This window comes from Trifolium pratense, linkage group LG4, assembly GCF_020283565.1.
Source record: "Trifolium pratense cultivar HEN17-A07 linkage group LG4, ARS_RC_1.1, whole genome shotgun sequence".
NCBI classification, from domain to species: domain Eukaryota; kingdom Viridiplantae; phylum Streptophyta; class Magnoliopsida; order Fabales; family Fabaceae; genus Trifolium; species Trifolium pratense.
In genome coordinates, this window is record NC_060062.1 from 10,383,245 (window position 1) to 10,408,786 (window position 25,542).

At 33.2% G+C, this 25,542-nt stretch overlaps 2 protein-coding genes across 2 annotated transcripts; one reads left to right on the forward strand and one right to left on the reverse strand.

Moving 5' to 3' along the window:
• Positions 1-1,195: 1,195 nt before the first annotated feature.
• Positions 1,196-5,782, reverse strand: LOC123881761 (50S ribosomal protein L9). Its single transcript, XM_045930496.1, has 6 exons — positions 5,655-5,782; positions 5,228-5,419; positions 4,325-4,459; positions 3,681-3,797; positions 2,942-3,046; positions 1,196-1,589 (listed from the first exon to the last, which is right to left on the reverse strand). Exons 2-6 carry the CDS (start codon positions 5,372-5,374, stop codon positions 1,425-1,427), a joined length of 669 nt encoding a protein of 222 aa, XP_045786452.1. The 5' UTR covers positions 5,375-5,419; positions 5,655-5,782; the 3' UTR covers positions 1,196-1,424.
• A 4,576-nt stretch (positions 5,783-10,358) lies between these two features.
• Positions 10,359-24,660, forward strand: LOC123921043 (dynamin-2A-like). Its single transcript, XM_045973441.1, has 22 exons — positions 10,359-10,918; positions 11,042-11,092; positions 11,196-11,316; positions 11,437-11,529; positions 12,062-12,123; positions 12,238-12,355; positions 12,499-12,841; positions 13,356-13,503; positions 15,888-15,989; positions 16,090-16,209; positions 17,424-17,507; positions 17,679-17,806; positions 19,499-19,583; positions 19,731-19,881; positions 20,445-20,521; positions 20,860-20,916; positions 21,282-21,426; positions 21,537-21,691; positions 22,643-22,756; positions 22,854-22,921; positions 23,633-23,802; positions 23,976-24,660. The coding sequence occupies exons 1-22, from the start codon at positions 10,778-10,780 to the stop codon at positions 24,212-24,214; spliced, it is 2,772 nt and encodes a 923-aa protein (XP_045829397.1). The 5' UTR covers positions 10,359-10,777; the 3' UTR covers positions 24,215-24,660.
• Positions 24,661-25,542: the final 882 nt, after the last annotated feature.

Genomic DNA, 25,542 nt, shown 5'->3' on the forward strand with positions numbered 1-25,542 from the left:
TAGAGAAGCGTTCTCGGATTCAAGTTCATAAGTTCTTTGACGATACCATTGAAAATCAGTATACTTGTAGTCATGAAAAGCTTTCAAGTCAACCCTCAGAGAAGCATTTTCAAATTTCAGTTCACAAATTCTCTCAAGGAGGGACTGAGGATCACCAAAATAATTGCCCTTATAAGCTTTCATCTCAGCACTCAAGGAGATATTTTCTGTTTCAAGCTTTGTCGCCCTCTTTTGAGCCTTTTCTTCTCTCAACGAAGTCTCTTGCAACCGTTGTTACAACTTCTCCACTTCAGTCTCATTACAATCTTATAGTCTCTTGGAACCTTCCCTTTTGTGTGTGTGTGTGTGTCTGTGTGTGTGTGTGTGTGTGAAAGGCTCTATCCCGGGAGGAAGAGAAAGAGAGGGGGAAGGCCAAGTACAAGATGAGATCACAGGAATTGGGCTGGAGCTTGATCTCTTAATCTTTGTGTTCAGTGTGTTAGCTCATCATTCCAAAAAGTCTCATTGTGCAAACTTCTCCAATCATATCTCATTTTTTTATTCATTCTTTTGTCCAGTTCTCTTTCTATTATAGTAATAATTAAAAAAAAATAAAAAAAAATCAATTTTGTATAAAACATTGACTTTGTTGAGATAAAACATTGATTTTGTAAAAAATCGATTTTGCAGCGGCAATTTCATTTTTGCTGCTCTCAAAGGCTTGTGTCATTTGAAGTGAAGATAGACGATCATGTGAAATCAACGGAGTGAAAATGAAACAACATATCATGTTGAACACAAACCAAATGTGCCAATATAGCAGCATGTTGGCCTTGAATTTTTATGGCAAGTAACAAGTAGTAAAATTTTGGCCTTGAATTTTTAGAATTATACATTGATCAATGATTAAAATTACTATTTAAAATAAATTGCTCTTTACATGGTAAGTGTCTCCATATCTATTGTAAAGACTCCTATCATCATCATTGTTGTCGTCGCTATCATCATCACATAAAATATCATTGTCTAAGCTATATAACAATAAGTTGTGACCTGATGATCAGGTCCTGATCTACTAAGAATGTTACATCCAATTGAAGTGAGAGTGAGAAGTGTATTAATCTCTCCAAAGGGTAAATTGCTAATTGGTCTACCAAAATCTCAATTGGAATAAATATAGGAAGATAGTTATGTGTAAGACATGACTAGATAATGATACATGATCAAAATCATATCAAAACAAATATTTGACCGGTAGAAATATTTTATAAAAGAGGAATGCTAACAACACAATGCGAGATTTCAGCTAACGACAAAGAATATGTTTATAAAAGGGTTACACTTCCTTCACACAAAAAAAGGAGTTACACTTCTACAATCCTCTGGTTGAACTTATCAGTATAAACCAATACCCTTGTGAGCTTGGATTAAACAAGATAACTAATTTATTTACTTCGGATTTTAACTTTCAAAGTCCAATTAAGCTTGCCCTCAGGCAAAGGAATGGACCTTGGTAAACGTAGTGGCACCTCATATTCTCCGATGGTCGATAAAGGAGATGGAAGATGCAGATTATCAGGTGTGATGTTCACACAGAGTTGTCTTGCCACCTAAAAATGGCATAACACTGTATAAGTCACTGCTAGAAAAATAATAAGAGATAAAAGAAGAGAAATAACACTATTAGTAAGATGAAAACGAATCCTAATTTCTTGTTCAAGAGGTAACCGAGACAGTTGTAAAATGGTCATTACTCATTAGTGTCACCGTTATAAATAATAATTTTCCCTTCTACAATGGTTTTTAAAAAACAAATCCTAACTTTCTTTAATAGGAAACCGATTTTCAAATCAGATGCAACGTAAACTAACATCTCAAATCAGATATATTTTTCTTTAATATGATAATGTGTTGTAAAGAGAAAGCAAAAGCTAGAACAATCATCTGTAAATGTAATACAGAGCAAGGATTATTTATTTTCATAGAAATTATGTATAATATATTACTGACACAGTCATATCACAAGGTATTTCCTTTCTTTTCTCTTGAACAATCCTTTTCTATATATATAAGCAACCCTCTTTCAATCTGATAAAAATCGAACCAAGTTCTTCCAGGATTTATTAAATGGAAGAATTTCGTCTTATTTTTAACAAGAATATTGCAGTTGATCCTAGATACAAAGTGTGTCAAATAAATTATTGAAAATTATGAGAGATTGAAGAATCTGAAACTGGGGATATAGAAGAAAAAACACCAACTCCTATTTATAATTTTATAATAATATTTAAAACCCTTCCGTTAAAAAAATACTATTCAAAATCCTAATTCTGATTGAACAAGGAACTAATCATGAAATAAGAAAACCACTCACATATCACAAAAGACACAGTGATCATTTAAAATTGTAAGATACATAATAATATTATGAAATAATTTTTAAACTTCCAAGTTTTGACTAACAACAGCAAGAGAGATGCATTAACAAATGATAGTTATGGACTATTAATTTGCCAGGTTCACTGCAGAAAGGACAAGGAGATACATGATGGAGAACATGAAAGGAAGAGTTAATTATTACAGAAAGGAGAGAGGGAGTGCAGAAAAAAATATTAGGATTAGACAAGGAGTGTATTCAGCCACTTCGGCTTGGCTTTCAGTTCTAGGATTGAGTGATTTCTTATCTGGTTTCTTGTTACTTTCACAAACTTGTAATTCTTTCCAATGAGCTCAAATACTGTGACTGACGGATTGAAGTTTGTGCCAAAATAAAAGTAGGGTTTCCAAGAGGTTGGGAATTTGTTGGTCTGAGTGTATCAAAAAATCAAAGAGGGTCAACGGGCCAAGAAAGTCTCTCTTGGGGAATTCATATTAGTTGCATTTTTTTTTAACACTATTAATTCTTAATGTGTTACTTAGTTGCTATCAGGCAAACATTAAAATAATGAAGAACAAATATTACCTCGGCCACAAGAGCTTTTTTTGACACTGGTATACGTAACTCCAAGGGGTCGCCTTTTGATTCACGAGCCTTCGCTTTTTGAACATCAATTAACCTCCGCAATACCTATTAGAGTATCACATTAACTAGTGAGTTTTTAACATGAAAGACTATCACATTATCAAGTGTGTTCTTTATTGTATAACTTCAACAGTTACAATCTTTGAGTATCATCACAACCAATTATGAAGTTTTTAAAAAACCAAACCAGCTGAGTCAACAAGAAAACCCATAAATAAGTTAAGTAGGCTGTCTCAGTTGAACATATCCAAAACCAATTATGAAGACCTGGTTTGATAAAAGCTGGCCCGTAAGATTCAACAATGAGTTATTAATTTAGCCTTATTAATTTTATATCTTACAAGACAAATATAATTTGGCTATATTATGTTAATTAAAAAATCTTTCTTACAATTTTATGTTAGCTTAATATGTAATGTATTATATAATATTCAAAATATATTTATTCTCCCCAATTCAACCACAATTGAACAACTGAACTAATACATTCACCAGTTCAATGACAGGTCCAGTTTCAGAAAAGTTCATTTGCATTTTAGCTATGGCAAATTCCTCAACAAATGGCAATAAATGCGAAGCAATCATCTAACCAAGAAAGGAAAACAATTCCCAAAAAAGGACCACAGAAATGGTCTAAAATCAAACAGACTTGGAAGGCTTTGAAGAGTAAACTACTAACCAGCTTAGCTTTATCAAGACGCAGTGCTGCCTTTTCAAACTCTTTCATCATATCTTCTTTTGACTCAGTAACAATAACAACATCTTCTTGTTTCACTTCTTCAATAGGTTGATAAATCTGAAGCATTTAAAATATTATACTAGCAATTAATGAATGCAGAGTAACTTGTTATAAAGATAAGCTATGTGAGTAAGCAAATGATTATGTGCCAATCATACAAGCTTAGAAAAATAATGTTCACAGTGTTTGCTGCACAGACATTCACAAAAACAAAGAAGACAGGGAAATCATGATGGTGTCTTCAGATCAGATATCTAACAGCATTATCATATCAAGAATTTAAAAAGTTACTCCAGAACAGTGTTTTCAATCGCAGAATAGCAGTTTGTTCAAATTACACTAAACACAAAATTTATAACACTGCTATAGCCTATAGACGCTATTTGACAACATTTGCACTAAATAGTGTATCGCTATAAACAATAGTGGTTTGCTCAAACTCCGCTATATTTTCCACTATTTAACAACACTGCTCAAGAAGATTGTAAAATGCATAGAGATAAATTTACATAACAATGACAGACATTGACCAATGAATAGTATAAATCTGAACGGAAAACAAACATGAAGGAGCAAAAGAAAACCTTGCGCTGCTCGGTGAGGAGATAAGCAAACTTATCAATGTTAGGAACAGCAAGGAGCTTGGGCATTAGATGGTTGCGAAAATATCCAGGGGCAACTTTGACAGTTTCACCAGCCTTTCCCAGCTTATCTATGTCCTATAAATTGAAAATTATATAATATCATAAATTTATTTCAAATCCAATCTCAGAAAATAACAAATACAAGATAGAGCAGGGTTTTAAATAAATAAAGGTCTGCAACGGAAATCTAAATCACAACATAATGGTTTTCAATATTGCCGAAACCGCAATACGGCCGTGATTAAAGTTGCATCGGCAATATTAAACCGCGACTTTCCACAATATCAAAGATCATTACACAACCTCAACCATAACTGCAACCTCTATTTAAAACCCTAAGATAGATAATAATGGTTTTCGAAGCAGCCAAAACCACAATGCAACTACAGTTGGAGTTACATCAGCCGCACTTGACCACGACTCTGCACAATATCAAAGATTGCGACATTACCAGGCCACTGTTTAAAACCCTGGTATAAATAATAACGGAAACCACAACGTGACAGCGATTGAAGCCGCATCAGCAGCATTTAACCGCAATTTTCCACAATATCAAAGATCCCGACACAATTACAGCCATTAGCGCAACCACTAATTAAAACCCTAACATAGGCAACAATAGTTTACAATGTTGCCAAAACCACGACGCAGCCGCAATTAATCTCAATTCTCCACAATATCAAGGATCCCAACCGCAACCATTATCTTGACCACTATTTTAAAACCCTGATATATTAAATAATAGTTTTCAACATTGCCGAAAATCACAACACAACGCGGCCACATTTGACTGCGATTGTCGACATTATCGCCACTATTTAAAACCCTAAGATAGATGATTACAGTAGTAAGGATGACTTGAAGCTTCCTGTTGTATCTCAATCCTTGAGAAGCATACAAAAGTGGATTCACCACAACACTGTCATTAACCGCATCTTTAAATCTAATAATCTGCTTAACACTGTGTCTTCCAAATTGAAGATAACCCATTCGGATTCAAATTCAGATTCAAATACAAATTCACCACTTTTATCTCTGCAAAAACACAAAAATAATCATCATCAATATCAAAATCAACAATTTCATTTCTTCTGAAGTAAATTGAACAGAACATATTGAAGAAAAGGAAAGGTGTAATAGAAATGATGAAATGTGTATACAGAATCATTCGATTCTCAATTCGCGCTTGAATCGGATCTACGTGCGCGCAATGAGATAGGGGAATGAGAATTGGAAAAGGGAAAAGGAAAATTCGGACGGAATTTTTCACCTTTTTGTGGCGGCCGATGACCTACTCCGGTTGCGTTTCCCGGCGAGTTGAGTTCAGTGTGACGCTTGCTTGTTCTGATAGTAACTGAGTTTTTGTTGCTTTAGGGTTTATTTTTTATTTTCAGTTCCAACTAGACGCTTGCCCGTGCGATGCACAGGTCTTATGCTCTATTTTATATTATAACGTCAAAAATTTATTTGTATAAGTAGTAATTTAAAATTGAAATAATAGGTATTATCAAAATAATAATAACAATAAAAGTTATCTAAATGTGATATAGATGTTAAATATGTATTTATACATTTTAAAAACTTATTTATTTATACACCACATTTGAAGTTACTTTGGTATTTTCTTCCTTAACATTGGTTATCAATATTTTTAACTCATTCTTTAAAATAACTTTGAAAATGACAACATATAATTGACCATGAAAAACAATTGGCGTTGAATAATGCATGATTCTGAGTTGGATAAACTACTTCATTATCGAATTTGTCATTTATATTAATCTGAAACTCATTGGAGCAAAGATAAACCAACTTAACTCATACTCAAAATCGAATATGATAAAAATCAGGCCGGGCATACCAACCATTAGTATTTTGTTTTTTACTAACATTAGGAAGTAGTCCTAACAATCGACCAACTCCTTATATACACAAATAATGGATAAAAGATTATTAGCAAAAACATTAACTATTTTGAACAAAAAACAATAAAATACACAAAATAATAAAATTAAAATGGATAATAACCCAAAACAATTATAATTATAATTATAATTAGTACCACACATTAAATGGATGTAAGTGATGTGGCTAAATGAAAGGTTTTGATTGGTTTTTGGATTAGGGTTTAGATAGACAATTGGACAACTATCTAGGATTTATATATATAGATAATGTCAAAAAGTTATAAAAAAATTTATTAATTGTCCTTGATACTATTAAAAATTCATGACCCTAATCCGTGTACGATAATACAAGACATTCTCCTTATTCATTTTAAAGATAAAATTTTAGTTATTTAATTATTAGTGTAGTGGCACAAGGACGGAACCAGAAAAAAATAATCGAGGTGGTAGAAAAAGACAACACATGCCAAACAACATCGATTAACAATAGTTACTAACTTCTACTATTAGAGTAATTCATTAATTAATTTACGAGTTATGTAAAATATTGTCACTAACACAAATCGTTCGAGAGAATTTGAGTTCAATTCTTAATAAAAATAATTTTTTCTTCGACTTTGTTATTTTACAACCGAACTTTAAATTACGAAGTGAATACCAAAATAAAATTTCCAATAAATTATATACAATGACCAATGTAAACTTTTCTTCTATAAACAAAATCAAATAGAGTAAAACAAGATACTAACAAATCGTACAACGAAATTCTGTAATAGTGGTGCAAAGTGATACATTATATAGTGTTCGAGGCAAACGGTAAGAGCGGGTGATAATAATGATCCATATGTCTTTAATCTTTCACATCCGTCTCATAAGAAGTTGTATTTTAAAAATATTCTAAGTGTTGAAGAAAAATGGAAGGTACTTGGCAAATAGGCAATAATGATCAAATGACTACTCCTTCAAAAGTCCAAACACTATTAAGTTGAATGCGTGAATATAAATGGTATGACACCTTAAATCGGACTTTGATACCATATTAAGTTTTAGAGAATGCCAATATTTGTTCTTAATACATTGTTTAAACAGATAATTTTTGCATATAAAACAAAGTGTTCATTTTTTTTTGGGTGATTAAACGGGACATAGTGGCAGAACCAGAAAAGTTAATTTGGATGGGTCACTCATGAAATTATAATATATATAAATAAATTAAATACGAAAGTTATATCCCATGCAAAAATATAAGTCGTAAAAAGCACGTATACTCTATTTGACAATACCAAAATTTTGACTTATGACTTATGATTTATAAGCTCGTATTGAAAAAAAAAAACTATTTGATAATTTTTTTTCGTGAACTTATGGCTTATTAATTTATATTAGCATATAATTTATTTTGATAAGCTAGTTCAATTAGCTTATAACTTATTACTTTTTATTTCAATTTTACAACTATTATCTTAAATATTTTAGTTAAACAATTTTTTTTATGTAATTCATATTTATATGCTATTTTTTGTCAAATAAGTTAAAATTGATTATTATAAAGTTAAGCTGCATACCTTAAAATAATACTCCACATATACCGAGTGACTTGGAATCATCAGTAATAGATCATGAACTAATACTCGAACTAATATGTATATCAAATAATTTACAATTATCAATAATAAACTTGGATCTAATATTTATACTAACATTTAATTGGTACTAATAAATATATTCAATCACATAAAATCATTGATTATTTACGTCGAAGATATATCATTGTTAAATTAACATGTAAGATAACTCGAATCAATAATAATATACATGAATTAATATTATATTATACCTATAAAAAAAGTTATTTATTTGAGTTCGGGTGAGTCGTGACCCACCCGGACTCAAATAAATAATTTTTTTTATAGATATAGTATAATATTAATTTGAAGCATACCGTCGGTCCCGTTGATGGGACACAAAAACTGAATTTGAAGCATTCATTACTTAGTTCGATATTTGACTTTTATTTTTGAAGTTTTTTTTTTTATTACTGTTGAAATTAATAACCATGTTAAATTCAATCAATTAACTTTTGATCCATTCAAGTGATCATCCATAGATTATTAACTTTTAAACTAGGGTCATGCTAAACAGTGTCTTTGGAGCACTAATTAATCATACTAAAAAATGAAACAAATGGTAAAATTAATGATGAGAAAAAATAACTTTTTACATTGTTAAAAGAATGAATGCACAATTGATGAGATAAATTTTTTATATTCATATTCTAAACTAGTGCATCAGGAGTACTTTTTAACATTTTCCTTTAAACTATGATACATCTTATAGTTTAGTTTTAGCAAAATAAATAACAACTTCCAAAAAAGTAGGGTCACTTTGAAGCCTTGCAAATTTGAAAGGTGGCTGGCTTCAATTTGAAAATTAATAATACGCGTTATAACTTGGCTTTGGCTGATATCAAGTCTTTCATGGTACATAAGTTGTCAAAATTATTATAACGAGTATGAATTTTACAAAATCTACCGTTAGACCGAATGTTTATATCGTTTAGATCATTCATAATTTTTTTTTTAAAAAAAAATGAAAATCAGTTGATATGTTATTGAGACTAATCAAAATTAACGATATTAATAAAACTCATAAACCATTGATTTTGATGGGTCTCAATAACATATCAAATTATTTTCAATTTTTTTTATAAAAAATATGGATGATCTATACTATATAAACTTTCATTCCAACAATCGATTTTATAAAATTCGTAATCGTTACATTAATCTTGACAACTTGTACACCATGAAAGACTTCATAACTTAACATCATTGTTGTTGGGGTGCACTTATATTCACGAGTAACACCACCATACATTAGACGGTGAATTTAATTTTCACAATTCTAGGAAAAAACTAAAAATGGCCAAATATTAAATTTAAAGTTAAAACTATATTTTTGTTGGCTTTCACCGACAGTTTAATCTGATTCGGGGGTCAGTTTTGGAATCAAGTGGTTCCAACCCCCTCCCGATCGCAGTTGCGGGGATCGAACCGCGGTCCTCCCTACCAAGTTCAGTGTTAATCACCATTGAACCAAGTAACGATTGATAGTTTTTTTTTTTTGAACTAAGTAACGATTGGTAGTTAAAAGATCATTTGTTTGTATATTTGATTTTAAAACTAATACCGATACTAGATAAATTAGAGGGAAAAAGATGATACAAAATTTGAAATTCTTATTCTTTCGCCGAAACTTTGAAGGGAAAAAACAATACAAATGAAAGGAAAAAGACGATATAAAATTTTGTCTCAAATATAAGTTATACTTAAATAACTTATGTTCATCAAACATCATACAAAACAAGAAATTATTCTAGTTTTTTTTTTGGTCACACGAGAGAAAATAAAACAGAAAAAAGAGCAACAAAAAAAAATTACTCTCTAGAAAACACTACACCCCGGGCATCAACGAAGAGTAGCTTGAACAACTCGCGGGAAAGTGTGTGAATCTTCACCATACGAGATGCAGAAAGAGCACCTGTAGTCTCCATAACATCAGCACACATACCTTATTAGAGGATATGACTAATCACCACATACCATTCATTAGCAAGCAAACTACATATGCTACGAATCCCATTGGCAAAACGGTTGTGGACCGAGACTCCATCACAAATTAAATTCACTAACTGCAGCGAGTGAGAGAAACAAATCACTTTCCGATAACCGTTATCCAACAGAGTTGTAAACCATGCAATATAACCACAATTTATACAAAAAAATATTTTGGACAATCGACACTTCATAAAAACTCCAAATGAACTCGCCATTATTATTCTATAATAAACCGCGTTAACCTGTATTGTTTGTCGAACCCAAAAGGCTTCTATATAAATCAAATCAAGTAAAATTTAAATATTTATAAATCTTAACTCAACTCAAAGTATCAATATTATTAAATTGAATATGTTTATCATGTATTTTAACCCAAATATAAACTTAAAAGCTCCGTAATTGTGTGTAAATTTCAGTTGCGATAATTATTTTTTCTAAGAAAATTAAGTTGAGAAAAACAAAAGTAGATTCATTCATTCAAAATAAAAAAAAGACAAAGACACAACACTGAACAGTGAGATAAACGTTTCGAAAACGCTGAGAACTGGGAGAGAGAGAGAGAGAGAGAGAGAGAGAGAGAGAGAAGAAAAATAGAGAGAGAAAGAGAGAGGTTACTTACTTACTTACCTTTTTGAATTTTGAGAATATTGAAATTAGTTAGAAGAAGAAGAAAACTCCAACCAAGTCCACCATTTTTAGAGAGAGAAACTCAGAGATCTGATTTTTTCTTTCAGATCGTAGCTTATATTCTGTGGTTTAGGGTTTCGGTTTCGATCGATCCCTATTTTTCAGGCACAAACAAACAAACAAACAAACACTTTCATTTTCATCTCCCAATTTCGCTTTTCGATCCGTTCATTTCATCATCTATGGCGGCGATCGAAGAATTATCGGAGCTCGCTGATTCTATGCGTCAAGCTTCTGCGTTACTCGCAGACGAAGATATCGACGAAACTTCCAATTCTAAAAGACCTTCAACTTTCCTCAACGTTGTTGCTCTCGGAAACATGGTAACTCTCCACCATTTCAATTCTCATCATAATCGAATCATAATCATAATCGTAGTTTCAATTTTGTTATATTTCTATTTCGCGATTTTGATTTTGATTTTGATTTCAATTTCAATTTCGTAGGGTGCTGGTAAATCAGCGGTGTTGAACAGTTTAATTGGACATCCAGTTCTGGTAAGTTAGGTTTTGAAACTCTTTAATCTCAATTTTGATCTCAATTTTGAAGATGAAGTGAAATTGAAACTCGAAGTGACAGTGAAATTTTGTTTTTCTTCAGCCTACTGGTGAAAATGGAGCTACTAGAGCTCCAATTTGCATTGATCTGCAACGGGATACTTCTTTGAGCAGCAAATCTATAATATTGCAGATTGATAATAAAAATCAGCAAGTTTCAGCGAGTAAGTTGTTACTCTTCTTGAAATCGCACAAATCAAAGTGGCTGATCTGTGCATTTTGTGATTTTCTTTATTATTGATTAATAGCGTATGTATTCATATGTTTTGTTTTGTTTTCTGCAGGTGCTTTAAGACATTCCTTGCAGGATAGGTTGAGTAAGGCTACCTCATCCAAGGCTCGTGATCAAATAACTTTGAAGCTACGCACGAGTACAGGTCTGTATATGAATGAGTCATAATTGATCTTGGTTACCTTAATGTGTTTTATTTAGAGTATTAGATATAATAGAACTATACAGATTTGAAAAGGTAATAAATTTATGGATTATTACCATTTCCCGTCCAAAGGTTGCTGTCTTTCTTGACAAAATAGTAGTCTGGTGAATTTTTTTGTCGTTTCTATATACCCGGGTCGAAATTAACCCAAGCAAAATGGCTCAGTTATTTTTAATTACGGTCCTGTAGAAATTAGAATCATCGAAAACTGCACGATTTCACAACAATTTCATGCGATTTTACTTCATTCTCGATTCTACACATGATCCGAATCGCGATTCTGATAACAATGATTATGACGCCATATAATATCTGACAGTTCCCTGTATTTGAACCCTGTCATATATATATTTTCTCTATATAAACATTGAATCATTTCATTGATTAGACAGATCTAGTAGTGTTTGCGGTACTGCGGTACCAGATTTTTTTTTTTCCTTCTACCATTATACCTAACATCTTATCCTCCCAGCTCCACCTCTGAAGTTGGTTGATTTACCCGGGTTGGATTCGCGCACCATAGATGGATCAACAGTAAGTGTCGTTGGCCTTCATATACTCATCCTTTTTGTTATTCCAACTTTTTAATTTTATTTTTATAGAACCACTTTTTTTGATGTTATAATATTTCCTTTGGTCTTTGCATAGGTTAGTGATTATGCGGAGCACAATGATGCCATCTTGGTTGTTATTGTACCTGCAGCTCAAGCACCTGACATTGCTTCCTCTCGAGCCCTAAGAATAGCAAAGGAATACGATGCAGAAGGTAGATATTCTCATTTTTCTTTTTTATTAATTCTTTTATATAAAATGTGAAAATTTTCTCCCGAGAACTTGCTCGGTTCCTTTCTCTCTTAGTTTTGTCATTGTGAATTAATGAACTACAATGGCAAAAACAACTTTTCACAGGTACCAGAACTGTTGGTGTTATCAGTAAAATAGATCAAGCTGCATCAGACCAAAAAGCAATAGCTGCAGTTCAAGCACTTCTACAGAATAAGGGACCTGCTAGAGCATCAGATATCCCTTGGGTTGCATTAATCGGTCAATCAGTTTCAATAGCTACGGCACAGTCTGGATCTGCTGGATCTGAAAATTCTTTAGAAACTGCATGGAAAGCAGAGAGCGAAAGTCTCAAGTCCATACTGACAGGAGCTCCTCAAAGCAAGCTTGGAAGGATAGCTTTTGTGGATGCTCTGGCACAGCAGATTCAGAATCGCATGAGGCTGCGGGTGCCTAACCTTCTTTCTGGGTAATTTTGATGTTGCGCAATACAACATATGGATTTCCTGTATAATTGTTCTTGATTCTCTTTTGGACTGGGTATCAACAGTTATTTTTCTTGAATTATGTCTAGTCATTGTTGTTGTTATCTGTAACATTTTGGCTTAAGACTAAATGATTTAAGATATAGACAATTGTTTACTGTTAAGATATGGTTGCTTTGAAAGGAGAAATGATTTGTTTGTTTTCATTTTGTTACAGAAGCCTCTTTGTTAATGTTCACTTTTTTATAGGTTGTTCATTTCAGTATGTGGCCTGCATTTCATATTGCTTTTTGTTTTACCTCATATATTTTGGTTAACTTTTAGAAGATTTAATCATAAATGTTGGAACTCAGAAGTCCATAGGGAAGTCAAGCAAGTATAGATAATGTCAAAATAAAGCATCGATATAGTAGTAATATATATATATTCACATAGAGCTTTTTAGTGATAATTTGAAAGAAAGTGGATTATGTAAATCTTCACTGATATATTGTTCAGGTTACAAGGGAAGTCTCAGGTAGTTCAGGATGAATTGGCAAGGCTTGGTGAGTCAATGGTCACCACTGCTGAGGGTACTCGTGCCATAGCCTTGGAACTCTGCCGTGAGTTTGAAGATAAGTTCCTACAGCACATCACCACCGGCGAGGTATGTTGCTCAATCTTATAATTTAGTTTTTTATTTTTTTATTTTTTTTTTATTTTTTTAAATATTTTTTTTTTTGTATGTCCTAGCATTTGTTGGCTGCTATTCATTAGAAATAATCATCGTGCTATTTAATTTTAAGGAGTTGAAGTATTAGAGGCTTTGGAAATGAGAAGGAGCTTATTTGAATTTGAATAATTTATATTTAAGATGTTCACAATTCTTGTCCTGGTGCTCTGGTTAAAATGTAGCAGAGAAAGGTAAAAAACTTTCAATCACTGCAAACACGCAAACTTAAAGTCAAAATCCATAAGGTGATAAACAACTTGAAGTCAAAATTAAGTTAGATTGTAACAGCTTAAGCTAAATCATTAACAAGTACAACTTAACAACTTCAAATAGTCAAATACTAAACGCGCATGTTTTTATGAAAAATGGGCGGAGATGTGAAGAGTTAAGAGGGCGTGATGTGCTGCAGAGATGCGCTAAAAGAGAGGTTATGCGTGGAGGAGAGGTGCGGGCTTAAAATCGTGCGAGAGAAATGCACAAATGAGAAGGGAGACAACATGGGGAGATGCACAATTAGGGTTTCCACTTAGCAGCAAGGACACAATTGCCGGCCAACAAAACTAATAGTTGATCGAGCACTATGATTGTACTGATCTTCCTGAAATTCTCAAGTTCAATATTGAGATATCCTACCTAGGATTGATAGAGGGATTCAAGATTGTAAAACATAGGATCATACAATCCTACCAACCAAAATGAAAAATCACATGAAAAAGGTGCGTGTGTGCATATGGAACATGAAGAAACTATAAATGACTACATAAATGCAAACTTACCACTGAACTTGTATACGGATGCGTTCCAAAACTAGACACATACATTATACTTATCATAAGATTTTGCCTGCCCCACCATGTCCAGCCCCACATTAACCTTGCACTGAAACCATTTTTCATGATCGCGGCTGCTCCAGGTGAGGTCGCAGGTCGTGGGTCATGCCTGTCGCATTGCTTTGGCAGCACAAAGTGTTTATGAAGATGATAGATTGGATTTCGTCTCTTTTAATGATCGGATCTGTAGTTTCCGTCAATAAAGATATGCTTGTCCTGCTAGATCAACATATCTAGGTTGAAGTCCATCTCTTAAGGTTTACGGTTTCTGCTGCTGCGGTGCTTCAGTATTGAAGGAGAAGATTAGAAGACTAGGTTTAAGTTAGGTTAAATGAAAAGGCTATCTGGGCCCTTCAGGCCCAATCCACATAAATGAATAAATAAATATAAATTTAATAAACAAAGGAACATAAAAGACGCGGGACTTAAAAAAACCACGGCACTTTCAATACATGGTACCAAGGCTTAAAAAAAGTTAGTAATAATAAAGATAAACAAATAACAAAGTAATATTAAGTAAAAATATTATTACTTAGTAATAAATGACCAATAATTTTATAGTGAAATGATAATAGTAATATAAGCTAATAATAAAATAGTTACGGATATATACTTAACATTAGCAAAAAAATATTTATATATATATATATATATATATATATATATATATATATATATATATATATATATATAGGATAAATTATATAAATTATTTAGATATGTATATAGTCAAAATTATTGTAGATATATATAGTATAAATTATCTTGCTATAAATATTTAAGTAGTGGCCATCCCACTTTACGCTATCTTAGTTTTGGGCTCAGCCACTCCACTCCGCTATCTGTGATTGACAATTATGCATAGAACAAGGACAGCACAGATATGCAGACTGTAGATGCTCAAATATGAACATAGAGGGTCCTCAAAGATGTTAACTTCTGAACAGATGAGCAACGGTCCACTAGTCAAAAATAAAAATAAAAAAAGATGAGCAACTGTTCGGCGATTGTTGATTGGTGAGGCAAAATCGTGGGTCAGGGGACCTGGGTCATAAAATCTGACCTGAAGTTAGCTTCTTCACTAGATCACTCGAGGTGGCATGAGTTTTATGGTCCCACCGGTTTTTGACTACCATGTTTTGTTGTAACGGAAGATGAAATAATCCAATATAATGAACTAGTACAAACACAGCTCTCTTAGCAAAAAACAAACACTTAACATAGAAAATAATCCAATGATCTAGTATAAATCCAGTCCTTTTAACAATTACTACACAAATATCATTCCAAATATAGCTCACAGCCGGACAATGGAGGAATCAACGAGGATTAGTCTTATTTATGAGTAATTGATTTGGTGACGTATTTTGAAATTTCAGCAGTTACTGGCAAATTGGTTTTCACATTGTGTTAATGATTAATTGATTTTACGTTTGGTTCTTGAGCCTTTCTTTCCTACCCTGAATGACTATTTTTTTTATCTGGCAGGGAACTGGTTGGAAAATTGTTGCCTGCTTTGAGGGGAGATTTCCTGATAGAATGAAGCAACTGCCATTAGATAGGCATTTTGATATCAACAATGTAAAGAGGGTAAGTTTTGAGCCACTGATTTGCTGATAGCATTATACATTGGCTTGTTGGTTTTTTGTGGCGTCTTGTCAATCTCACTGACTGTTTTGTTTATTAACAGATTGTGTTAGAAGCTGATGGTTATCAGCCATATCTCATTTCTCCTGAAAAAGGATTAAGATCACTAATCAAAGGTGTTCTAGAGCTTGCGAAAGAGCCATCACGTCTTTGTGTCGAGGAGGTATATTTGTTCTGTAGAAGAGTTTGAATTATATATTTATTTACACATGTTTCAAGTGTTTGTAGCTTCTTCCTAATGCCTTGTAGTATTCACTTTTATCTTTTCATTTGGTTTGTCAATTAATTTAGTATAACATTTGAATTTAGTATCCATGTACTTTGTCCTGATTCTCGATCCTTTAATTTGGCTGCATGTATTCATTCTACCTATTGTCAATACTGTGTAAATGTTAGACTCACATATGTTAGGAGGATAGGATGGGAAAATTGAAAATATTCACTCAAATGGACCATGATATAACAGAATGGGACGCATGGCATACGGGAAGCAGGTTGTAATTGATTCAAGAATCAAAGGGAGTTTAAGAGGGGGGGCATAACAGACTTGGAGAGCCTTGTAATAGTTAGCAATTGGTTTGTGGCTGAGTAGAGAAGTTGGTTGTCTCGCAGAATTGCCCTTATCTTTATCTGTTCTGTCAATTGATCATCATCTTCCAAGGAGCACAGCTCCATACCATTACCGTCTAGTATATTCCATTGACAAAGGCTATCTCCACCGGTTGTTTGAAGTTGTATCTTCTAGTTCACTTGTTTCCCATTTCAGTTTGGGTCCTATCTGTAAACATGTTTTTTTAGAGATAGTACTTCCCATAGAATCCTTTGGGTATTTGAGATTCTTCTGAAAGCATTATATGTAAATAAACGATCCTAATTCAATCAACCACATTTTGAAGAAAGTTGACAGGCTCTTAGTACCGACGCATATCAACAGCCAGAGGAATTGGATACGAAAGGACATACACACCAAAGATGAGGAAGACAAAATTGCAAATAATGGGAATGATCATTTAGTTAAATCTGAAGCATGACTGAATGCTGATAGAATTTGGTTTGCTAGGCATGAGAATACAAGAGGGAAGGATCGTAGTAGTGAATGACAGCTATTAATTGGGAGAAAAACGGGTTTGGGGTAGAAGTTTTGTCCAGCTGCCGAACTCTAGACTTAATTTTTCTGCCGATTAAAAAGACTTTTGTACATGCCAACTAAGACATAATAAAGTAGAATATTCTTATTATATTGAAAATACTACACTTGTACACTATAATTATATCATTTAGTTAATGTTGGTAATTGATCATTTTATGCAATATTCCTTGTTTGTTCCATCTCTTTCTCTTATTATTGATGAAGATTCTTATTGCTTTATGCTCTAGGTACACCGTGTCCTGATGGATATTGTGTCGGCTGCTGCCAATGCTACACCTGGTTTAGGAAGATACCCACCTTTCAAAAGAGAGGTATGAAACTTAGTTGTTGATTTCCAGGTTCTGCTTGCTACCTAATTCAATATGCTATGTTGGCCTATGTTTTAATTGCCTATGTTTCTTTAGTTTTTTTCTTCTCAAGTTTAACGATGAGTGGAAAGTGGACTTTATCTTTCAAATAACCTCGTGTATAATTTTTTAAAGCTTGTGGCTCTTGCAACTGCTGCACTAGAAGGGTTTAAGAATGAATCAAAGAAAATGGTGGTTGCATTAGTTGATATGGAGCGTGCTTTTGTGCCACCCCAACACTTCATTCGCTTGGTACAAAGGAGGTAAATTGAATTTGTTCATTTTTTGAATAGATTTAGAATTTTAGATCCTCTCCTCTTTGGTCAATTATTTGTTCTCTACTTATCTGTCTCTCTGATAGGAACTATGTTTTTAGACTAGCTAAAAAATATCAGAAAACGAGAGTTCCTAAAGCTTTGCAGATGCACTGGACCTCCGCCTAAATACATTCCTTTTTTCTGCTTAGTGCAGTTTGTGTTGTTTTTTTTTTTTTTTGGGGTTACAAATCACTTTAGATGCACAAAATCACTTCTATAGAAATTCATTTATTTATTTTTTTCTTTCAAAATGTGATTTTTTTCACTTCTATAGAAATTCCTAAAGCTTCAGAATGTGATTTTTTTCCTTCAGATTTCTGCTCATTTGGAGAAGCTACTTTTATTAGCTATGAATAAGGCTGTAATTAATTAATTCTTTCTTTCAAAGTAAATTTTTTTATCTTTGCATAATTGAATAATTAAACAATAAACATCTTTTACATTATGGAAAAGTTTGTAAAAAATAGATTACTTCTACACCTTAATTTTTCCCTCTTTAATATTAAAATAACAAGCTTTTATTTCATTTTTACCTTCCATTTCTTTAATATCCCTCTTCACATTTATTTCTTCAACTGAGTTCCCACTTCCCACTGTTACTTTGGCAGCTCAAAATGCAGTTATGCTCCAGACTTTATAACTTGAATATTCCTTTTCTTTCTGTTAGGATAGGACTCCGTTACTGAATGAAAGCAATTGCCTTAAATGGCACCTTAAAAAACAGAATGCAATGGTTTTTAATAAAAAAATCACTCAGGGTTCAGAGACATGACTCCTCAGGTGAAGATTGTCCTCTGTCATACAAATACAAAATAAGTTCGCCCCTTCTCCTTCCCCACCTAACAAAATGTGTAAGGCATGCCAACTCACATGAATATTTCCCTCCCAACAAAATGTTAATTGCATACCAGCTCATGCTGCACTACCTTCCTCTATCTAACTCATTTTCCGTTGCACTTTCTTCTTTCTCGAATATACCTTTCACACTCTAGGCTTCTCCCTCTGCTGACTCTGTACAGTATCCTCTCCAAGAATATGGGTCATAACAGTGTCCTATTTTGTTCTCATCGTTTTCCTTGTAGTAGAGTATATCTCAATATAGTGGTCAATCAAAACTGCTTCAAAAACACATTGCCCTCGAGGAAGGAGTGATTCAGGATCTTGCGACTAATGTGAATAGAAATTCAATGATGGTCCCAATGCTTGAAACATATTGAAGAAGTTATACTTGAAACATAAATACTTAAACCGAGGTCCCTTTTTTTGATGCACTATAAACTAGTTATGCTTGAAGCTGAACTTTGCTGATAAATTTGTCAATTTAAAGATTGTTTTGCAAAATTAGAACTTCATTACCAAAAATCTCTTAATGATCCCTAAATCCTAATGCATACTATCATGAAATCTTTTAATGAGGTCCCATTTAGCTTGTCTTGACACCATGAAATCTTAGTTGGAAAGTTTTCTAGCTGTATTTATTTGCTTTGACATGCTTACTAAGAATAATTGTTAGTCTACATAATTATTAACCATCAAATTTTTTCTAGTCCGTGCTTATACAATACATTTTATAAATGTACCCCTAATGTATATTTGTGATGCTGTTATTTGATCTGGTGACGATATTATTTACCTTAGGATGGAAAGGCAACGCCGAGAAGATGAATTGAAGGGCCGATCTTCGAAAAAAGGGCACGAGGCAGAGCAATCTATACTTAACCGGGTAGGTGTTTTCTTCCTGTAACAAAAAGATTGAGGCGGTAAAAAAGAATATTTTGTTGTGTTTGTATACCACCTATTTTTTTTTTCCTTTCTAATATCTTCTTTAGTTATTTGTTGAATTTAAACTGCATATTGTTAAACTATTTAGGCCACTAGTCCCCAAACTGGCGGAAGCATGAAATCACTGAAGGAGGATAAGGAGAAGGATAAGGATAAGGACAAATCCGGGCAGGCAGATAAAGAAGGGCAAGAAGGCTCTGGTTTAAAGACTGCTGGTCCTGAAGGAGAAATTACAGCAGGTTTGTTCTGTGCTGTATGCTACCACGATTTGTTAGTCAATGTTTCATGCATTCTCAATCCCTACTTTAGTTTGCAATAAAGACATCCTAGAATTGGTTTACAAAGGATGTTATAGCATCATTTGATCCATGTATAGCCGAACCCATCCGGTGGCAAATTGAATCTTTTGATCCATGTAGCCGAACCCTTCAGGCATATGTACATGTTTTATTTTTTTCCAATATCCAAGATTGCCACCAACAAAACAGAATATCCTAAAATAGACTGCTATTAATTCCAACTACCCCCACTAGAGTCTTTATCACTTGCATTCCAATAAACTGTTCTTTCTAAACAACATTGCTGAAGTAAGGCTCTAAATGACCTTGAAGGATTATAATTCTAAAAGCAGTGCTTGTTCAGTTTCTGGTTATCTAATGTAGGATGGGCGGGAGCAATTCCTAATTTGCATTGCAGTATTGTACTAATGGTGCATCAATTTGGGTTTGGAAGTTGGTATTAGCCAAAATATATATCTCAAAATTATTAATGAACTAAATCTGGTGTTCTTTATTACTTGCAGGATTTTTGTTAAAGAAAAGTGCAAAAACTAATGGTTGGAGCAGGCGATGGTTTGTGCTAAATGGAAAGACAGGAAAGGTTGGTAACTATTGTTGGTTAATCAGAATAAGGATCTTTGTATTAATGCAAAGCACTAACTCTTATCTATACTGTTGAAGATATCGGATGATAATTTTAATATATCCAAATATTCATTATAATTGGGACAAGTAATATGGTGTTGCTTGTATATGCCAGCCAAATGACACCCATATCAGAATAAACTTCAATATTACAACCTATTTTTTTCTTTCCAAAGCGTGTCATATTCATAGATGTTTATAGTATGGGTTATTTTAATTCCCATTCTTTCCAATTGTTATTTTGGATTGCATCTTTGCTATATGTAGTGTTGACTTTGACCTTTCACTTCACAGCTTGGGTACACAAAAAAACAAGAAGAAAGGCATTTTCGTGGTGTTATTACATTAGAGGTATGAAGGACTCTCATCACTCATGTATTGCTCATTTATGAACTTTACAGTTTACTGTGTGTCTTGTGTATATTTTGACGGCATAAATTATGATGGAATTGATGATACAGCAAATGATGTTATTGCTTAAATAAATTTTGCAGGTTTCCTTACTCCTAATGTGCTTGTTTGACTGGAATAATTTAGTTATTTCTGTCATCTTTCATTGTGATTTTTTTTTTTTTGCCTAGTTCATTGTTTTTACATGTTTTATTTTTAATTTTACATATTTAAAACACACTAGAAGGGCTGGAATGTTTTCCAGAGTTTTTGTTATGCTTAAGCATAGCTGTCTTGATATGAATACAAATTAAATTATAATGCAGGAATGTAACATTGAAGAGGTTCCAGAAGAAAACGATCCTCCACCAAAGAGCTCAAAGGACAAGAAGTCTAATGGGCCGGATTCTAGCAAAGTCAACCTTGTATTTAAAATTACTAGTAGAGTCCCTTATAAAACTGTTTTGAAAGGTAAGTTCTCCTTTGGTAACTGTGAATCATTGAATGGTACATGCTCAATTTTATTTCTTAAAAAATTCTGATTTTTCATTTTTTAATTACAATATCTTTTTCTTTTGCAGCACACAGTGCTGTTGTTTTGAAGGCTGAGAGTGCAACTGATAAGACTGAATGGATTAATAAGATAAGTAGTGTTATACAAGCAAAAGGAGGGCAAATAAGGATTTCATCTGAGGGTGGCTCTGGCATGAGGCATAGCCTCTCTGACGGTTCCTTGGTGAGTTGCTGACTTAAAACCATTGTTCCATGTTTGACTGTTTTTATGGTATTGCTGTTAGTCTTATATGTTATAATTAAAGTTATTCCTCCGAACAAGCCACAATTATCACAAGTTCATTAATAGGATTTCATTTATTTATTTAGTTTTTTTTGCACTGTAATGATATTCTAGAGTAGACTTTTTTTTTATGGATCTTCTTTAGGGCCATTATGTATTTTTAAATAAGGAGTTTGTTATTATTTTCAGCTCAGTTATTATTATTCATGTAAATAGCAGATTGTAATGTATATATCAATCTTGTAAGCCCGGGTCATTTGACTCAATCAATTCAGTGAAGAGAAATAATTTTTGGTATCAATATAGTTGATACAAATGGAGCACAGTTATGACCGCTGTGTATCATTTTTTTTTAAACATAGTGTATCAATTTTTTAACTCCCTTTTATTGTTAGTTTTGGCACACATTGTTGTCTCTCCTATCATGAATCATGATTGGTCATTTTGACTTTCATGACTACTGTGAAAAAAATTACTTATATATGGTTGATAATATTTTTATATTCCTCAATTTCTGTGACTACTATACTAGTATTTTCATTTTGACAAAATATCCAGAAACTTGCTGAATACAGGAAATGAAAGGAATGCATCAGAGACAGTGATAATGATTAGTATAATGGGAAATACTTCAATATATTATTTTTGCCACTCTTTTTGTAAATGTGGAATGTATTTGTATGCATATAAAAATCAAGGTTGCTGATTGAGCTCACTCATCAATTGGCAGATGTTCTGTCTAATTTTATAGGTCCATTCCTGAAGTTTCTTAGAGGGACTGTATGGAATAAAGCAAGGAATTGATTATAAAAATAATTGATAAATAATTAGTAATCTTGAAGTTGTGGTTATTTACTGATGGTTATTACTCATTAACTTGTCCTATCTCAGGATACAATGGCTCGAAGACCTGCTGATCCTGAGGAAGAACTCCGATGGATGTCCCAAGAAGTCCGTGGTTATGTTGAAGCAGTTTTAAACAGTTTAGCTGCTAATGTACCAAAGGTAAGCTTTGGTTTTTAACATATCCTTTGTTATAAATTTTTCCATTTTGACAATGTTAAGTTTTAATGCATTTCCTTTCTGGTTGTTTGGATGACAGGCAGTTGTCCTTTGCCAAGTTGAAAAAGCTAAGGAAGACATGCTGAATCAATTATATAGCTCTGTCAGGTTCAGAAATCTGTTTATGCATTTGCATTTATTTTAGTTCTCTGTGTCTGTGCACTAGATTCTTTTCCTTTCATTTTTTCGGTTATTCCCGAATTTTTCTGGGGAATGTGGATTGTTCATAAGTTTCTGAAAATGTTTGATTTCTGTCTTGAAACCAGATTAACCTCTTTTGCGGATGTCATTTACATATCAATTGTTGTTACCTCTAAATTTTTATTTTTAATCTTGACGATATAATTATCGACTGTTCATTTATGCTGTATGGTCAACATTTACTCTTCATCATTGCATATTTTCACAGGACATACCCTTTCAATGAAGAGTTTTACTGTTTATTACATGTTGAATTTGCACAAAAATGTGTTATGTGGGAGGAGAGAAAAAGTGGAAGAGATAGAAAACAAAAAAATTTATTTTCAAATTTGCAACTAAATATTAGTGCAAAAGTCATGGGTTTCTTTTACACCAACAAGCATCATGCAGTGTCATGTCACTCGTGTGTTTAAGGTGCAATTATTTTGATGTATTTATGAATAGGGAGAAGCGGATATCCTCGGATAGTATTTGAACTTGATACTGATGATTGATTAAAGTATTCATGTTTAAGTTGCATGGCTAATTACCTATTCATCTGGGTGCTATACTTTTGTATGATATGAGATATCGCTTCAATTTAAGTTGTGTGAACATTTTTATATCTTCCATTATCAGTGGTCATAGCACGGCTAAGATTGAGGAGCTGCTTCTAGAAGATCAAAATGTAAAGCGCAGGAGAGAGCGCTACCAGAAGCAGTCCTCGCTTCTCTCCAAACTGACACGCCAACTGAGTATACATGACAACCGTGCAGCTGCTGCCTCAAATTGGTCAAATGGGACTGCAGGTGTGTTTTTTATTTAGTTTTATAAGTGGGAAGGTGCATTTAAGCCGCTTTTATACTCATTTACAGATTCATACCCGGGTTCTTTCATTTAATACGTCAGTTTGCCTTTTGGTTTTATCTCTTACTATTTTTAATTCCACTTTGTGTACTGAGATTACGAGCTTGTTTTGCAGAGAGTAGCCCAAGAAGCAGCGGACCAGGTGATGACTGGAGATCTGCCTTTGATGCAGCTAGCAATGGTCCAGTAAGCCGTAGTGGTTCATCGAGATCTGGTTCAAATGGTCATAGTCGAAATAATAGTGATCCTCCACAAAATGGTGACCTATACTCTGGCTCAAACTCTGGCAGCCGTCGTAGTACTCCTAACCGATTACCGCCTGCTCCACCAGGTTCTTCGGGTTACAAATATTAACAAATGGCTGATGCTTTATGTTTTGTTACATTTTTGGAGCGTGCCATTCCTCACGCTCCATTTCATACCTTTGAGGATAAAGTCGTCACAATTCTTTGTTCCTGCCTTGATATTTAGCTGATGAAAAAGGTTTTTGTATATAGAAGACTAGTTTGTTAGTATATATGTTTTCAGGGCTTGTCCCATTTTCCGGGAGTATGGTATCAAGTTGGACCTCTAAAGATTGATCATGTTTCTCTATTCAATATTCTTTTTACTTTCATACCTTTTAATGTTTCTCCTTTTTTTCTTCGGCTTTGGGATTTTGCACTCAATTTTTGATGTAGCTGATGTAATTTGCTTTATAATGATTGAATAGCACACCATTTCTGATGGGTTTATAAGACTGACAATTGGAGTATTTTAATAATGGGGATGTGTTAAATCTCTGTTGCCTTCTTTCTGTAGAATGTTTTTTCAACTTTATTAATGTTTTTTGAATATTATTTTTAAACGCTAGATTATGCCATTCGTGTGTTGTTTTTGGATGAAACGGGTATATTGTGCTTAATAATGATTGAATCGACATTGTACAGTATGAATGCTTAACAATTGGAGTATCTGACAATGGAGATATTTTTTTATATCTCTATTGACTGCTTTCTGTAGAGTACTTCAATGTTTATGACGAAATTTGTTGTGTTCCAATGATTTACTTCTGTTTTCTTACAAGTGATTTAATGCCTTGGTGGAAACTATGAAGATTTAACTATTTTAATAAACAAAAATGATGTTAGGATACAAAATTTTGTTGTCATGTGTTGCATATATTTTTGAATTGCGTGTAAGTGTAGATAATAATCTTCGACTAATGTATTTTTAGAAGTTTTTATAATAATGGATTGCTGAAGTATAATGGACTTGGTGCTCGGAATTACAGAAAATTTCTCATCCCACCTACCCACTTTCTCACACACTCCCTGTTTTTCCATTTTTGCCCTTGGTCAAAAAATTTGGAACGCGTTTTCCGAATTTTTTCTGCCTTTAAAAATAACTTCGGAATGTGTTTTCCGAATTTTTTCCAAATTTGAACTAAAAATTCGGAAAATGCGTTCCGAATTTTTTGACCAAGGGCAAAAATGGAATTTCCAGGGAGTGTGTGAGAAAGTGAGTAGGTGGGATGAGAAATTTTCGGAATTACAATGGCCATTAACTCTTCAACTTTTAAAAGGCCTTCCCTTCTGCACTCTTGAAGATTCATTTGAATTTTAGATATCTTTGGCTTTGAAAATTGCTCTTTACTCCCCCTTCATTGCTCACCAGGCCCTCGGTTCTGACGAAAATGCCCT

Excerpts from the sequence above, each read along its gene's own strand:
- LOC123881761 (XM_045930496.1), bottom strand. The coding sequence starts at position 5,374 with ATGGGTTATCTTCAATTTGGAAGACACAGTGTTAAGCAGATTATTAGA. Across the intron at positions 4,460-5,227 it reads TTCAAGTCATCCTTACTACT|GACATAGATAAGCTGGGAAA; the intron begins GTAATCATCTAT and ends TTCAATTTATAG. Across the intron at positions 1,590-2,941 it reads AAAAAGCTCTTGTGGCCGAG|GTGGCAAGACAACTCTGTGT; the intron begins GTAATATTTGTT and ends TGCCATTTTTAG.
- LOC123921043 (XM_045973441.1), top strand. The coding sequence starts at position 10,778 with ATGGCGGCGATCGAAGAATTATCGGAGCTCGCTGATTCTATGCGTCAA. Across the intron at positions 21,427-21,536 it reads TTATAAAACTGTTTTGAAAG|CACACAGTGCTGTTGTTTTG; the intron begins GTAAGTTCTCCT and ends TTTCTTTTGCAG. Across the intron at positions 23,803-23,975 it reads TTGGTCAAATGGGACTGCAG|AGAGTAGCCCAAGAAGCAGC; the intron begins GTGTGTTTTTTA and ends CTTGTTTTGCAG.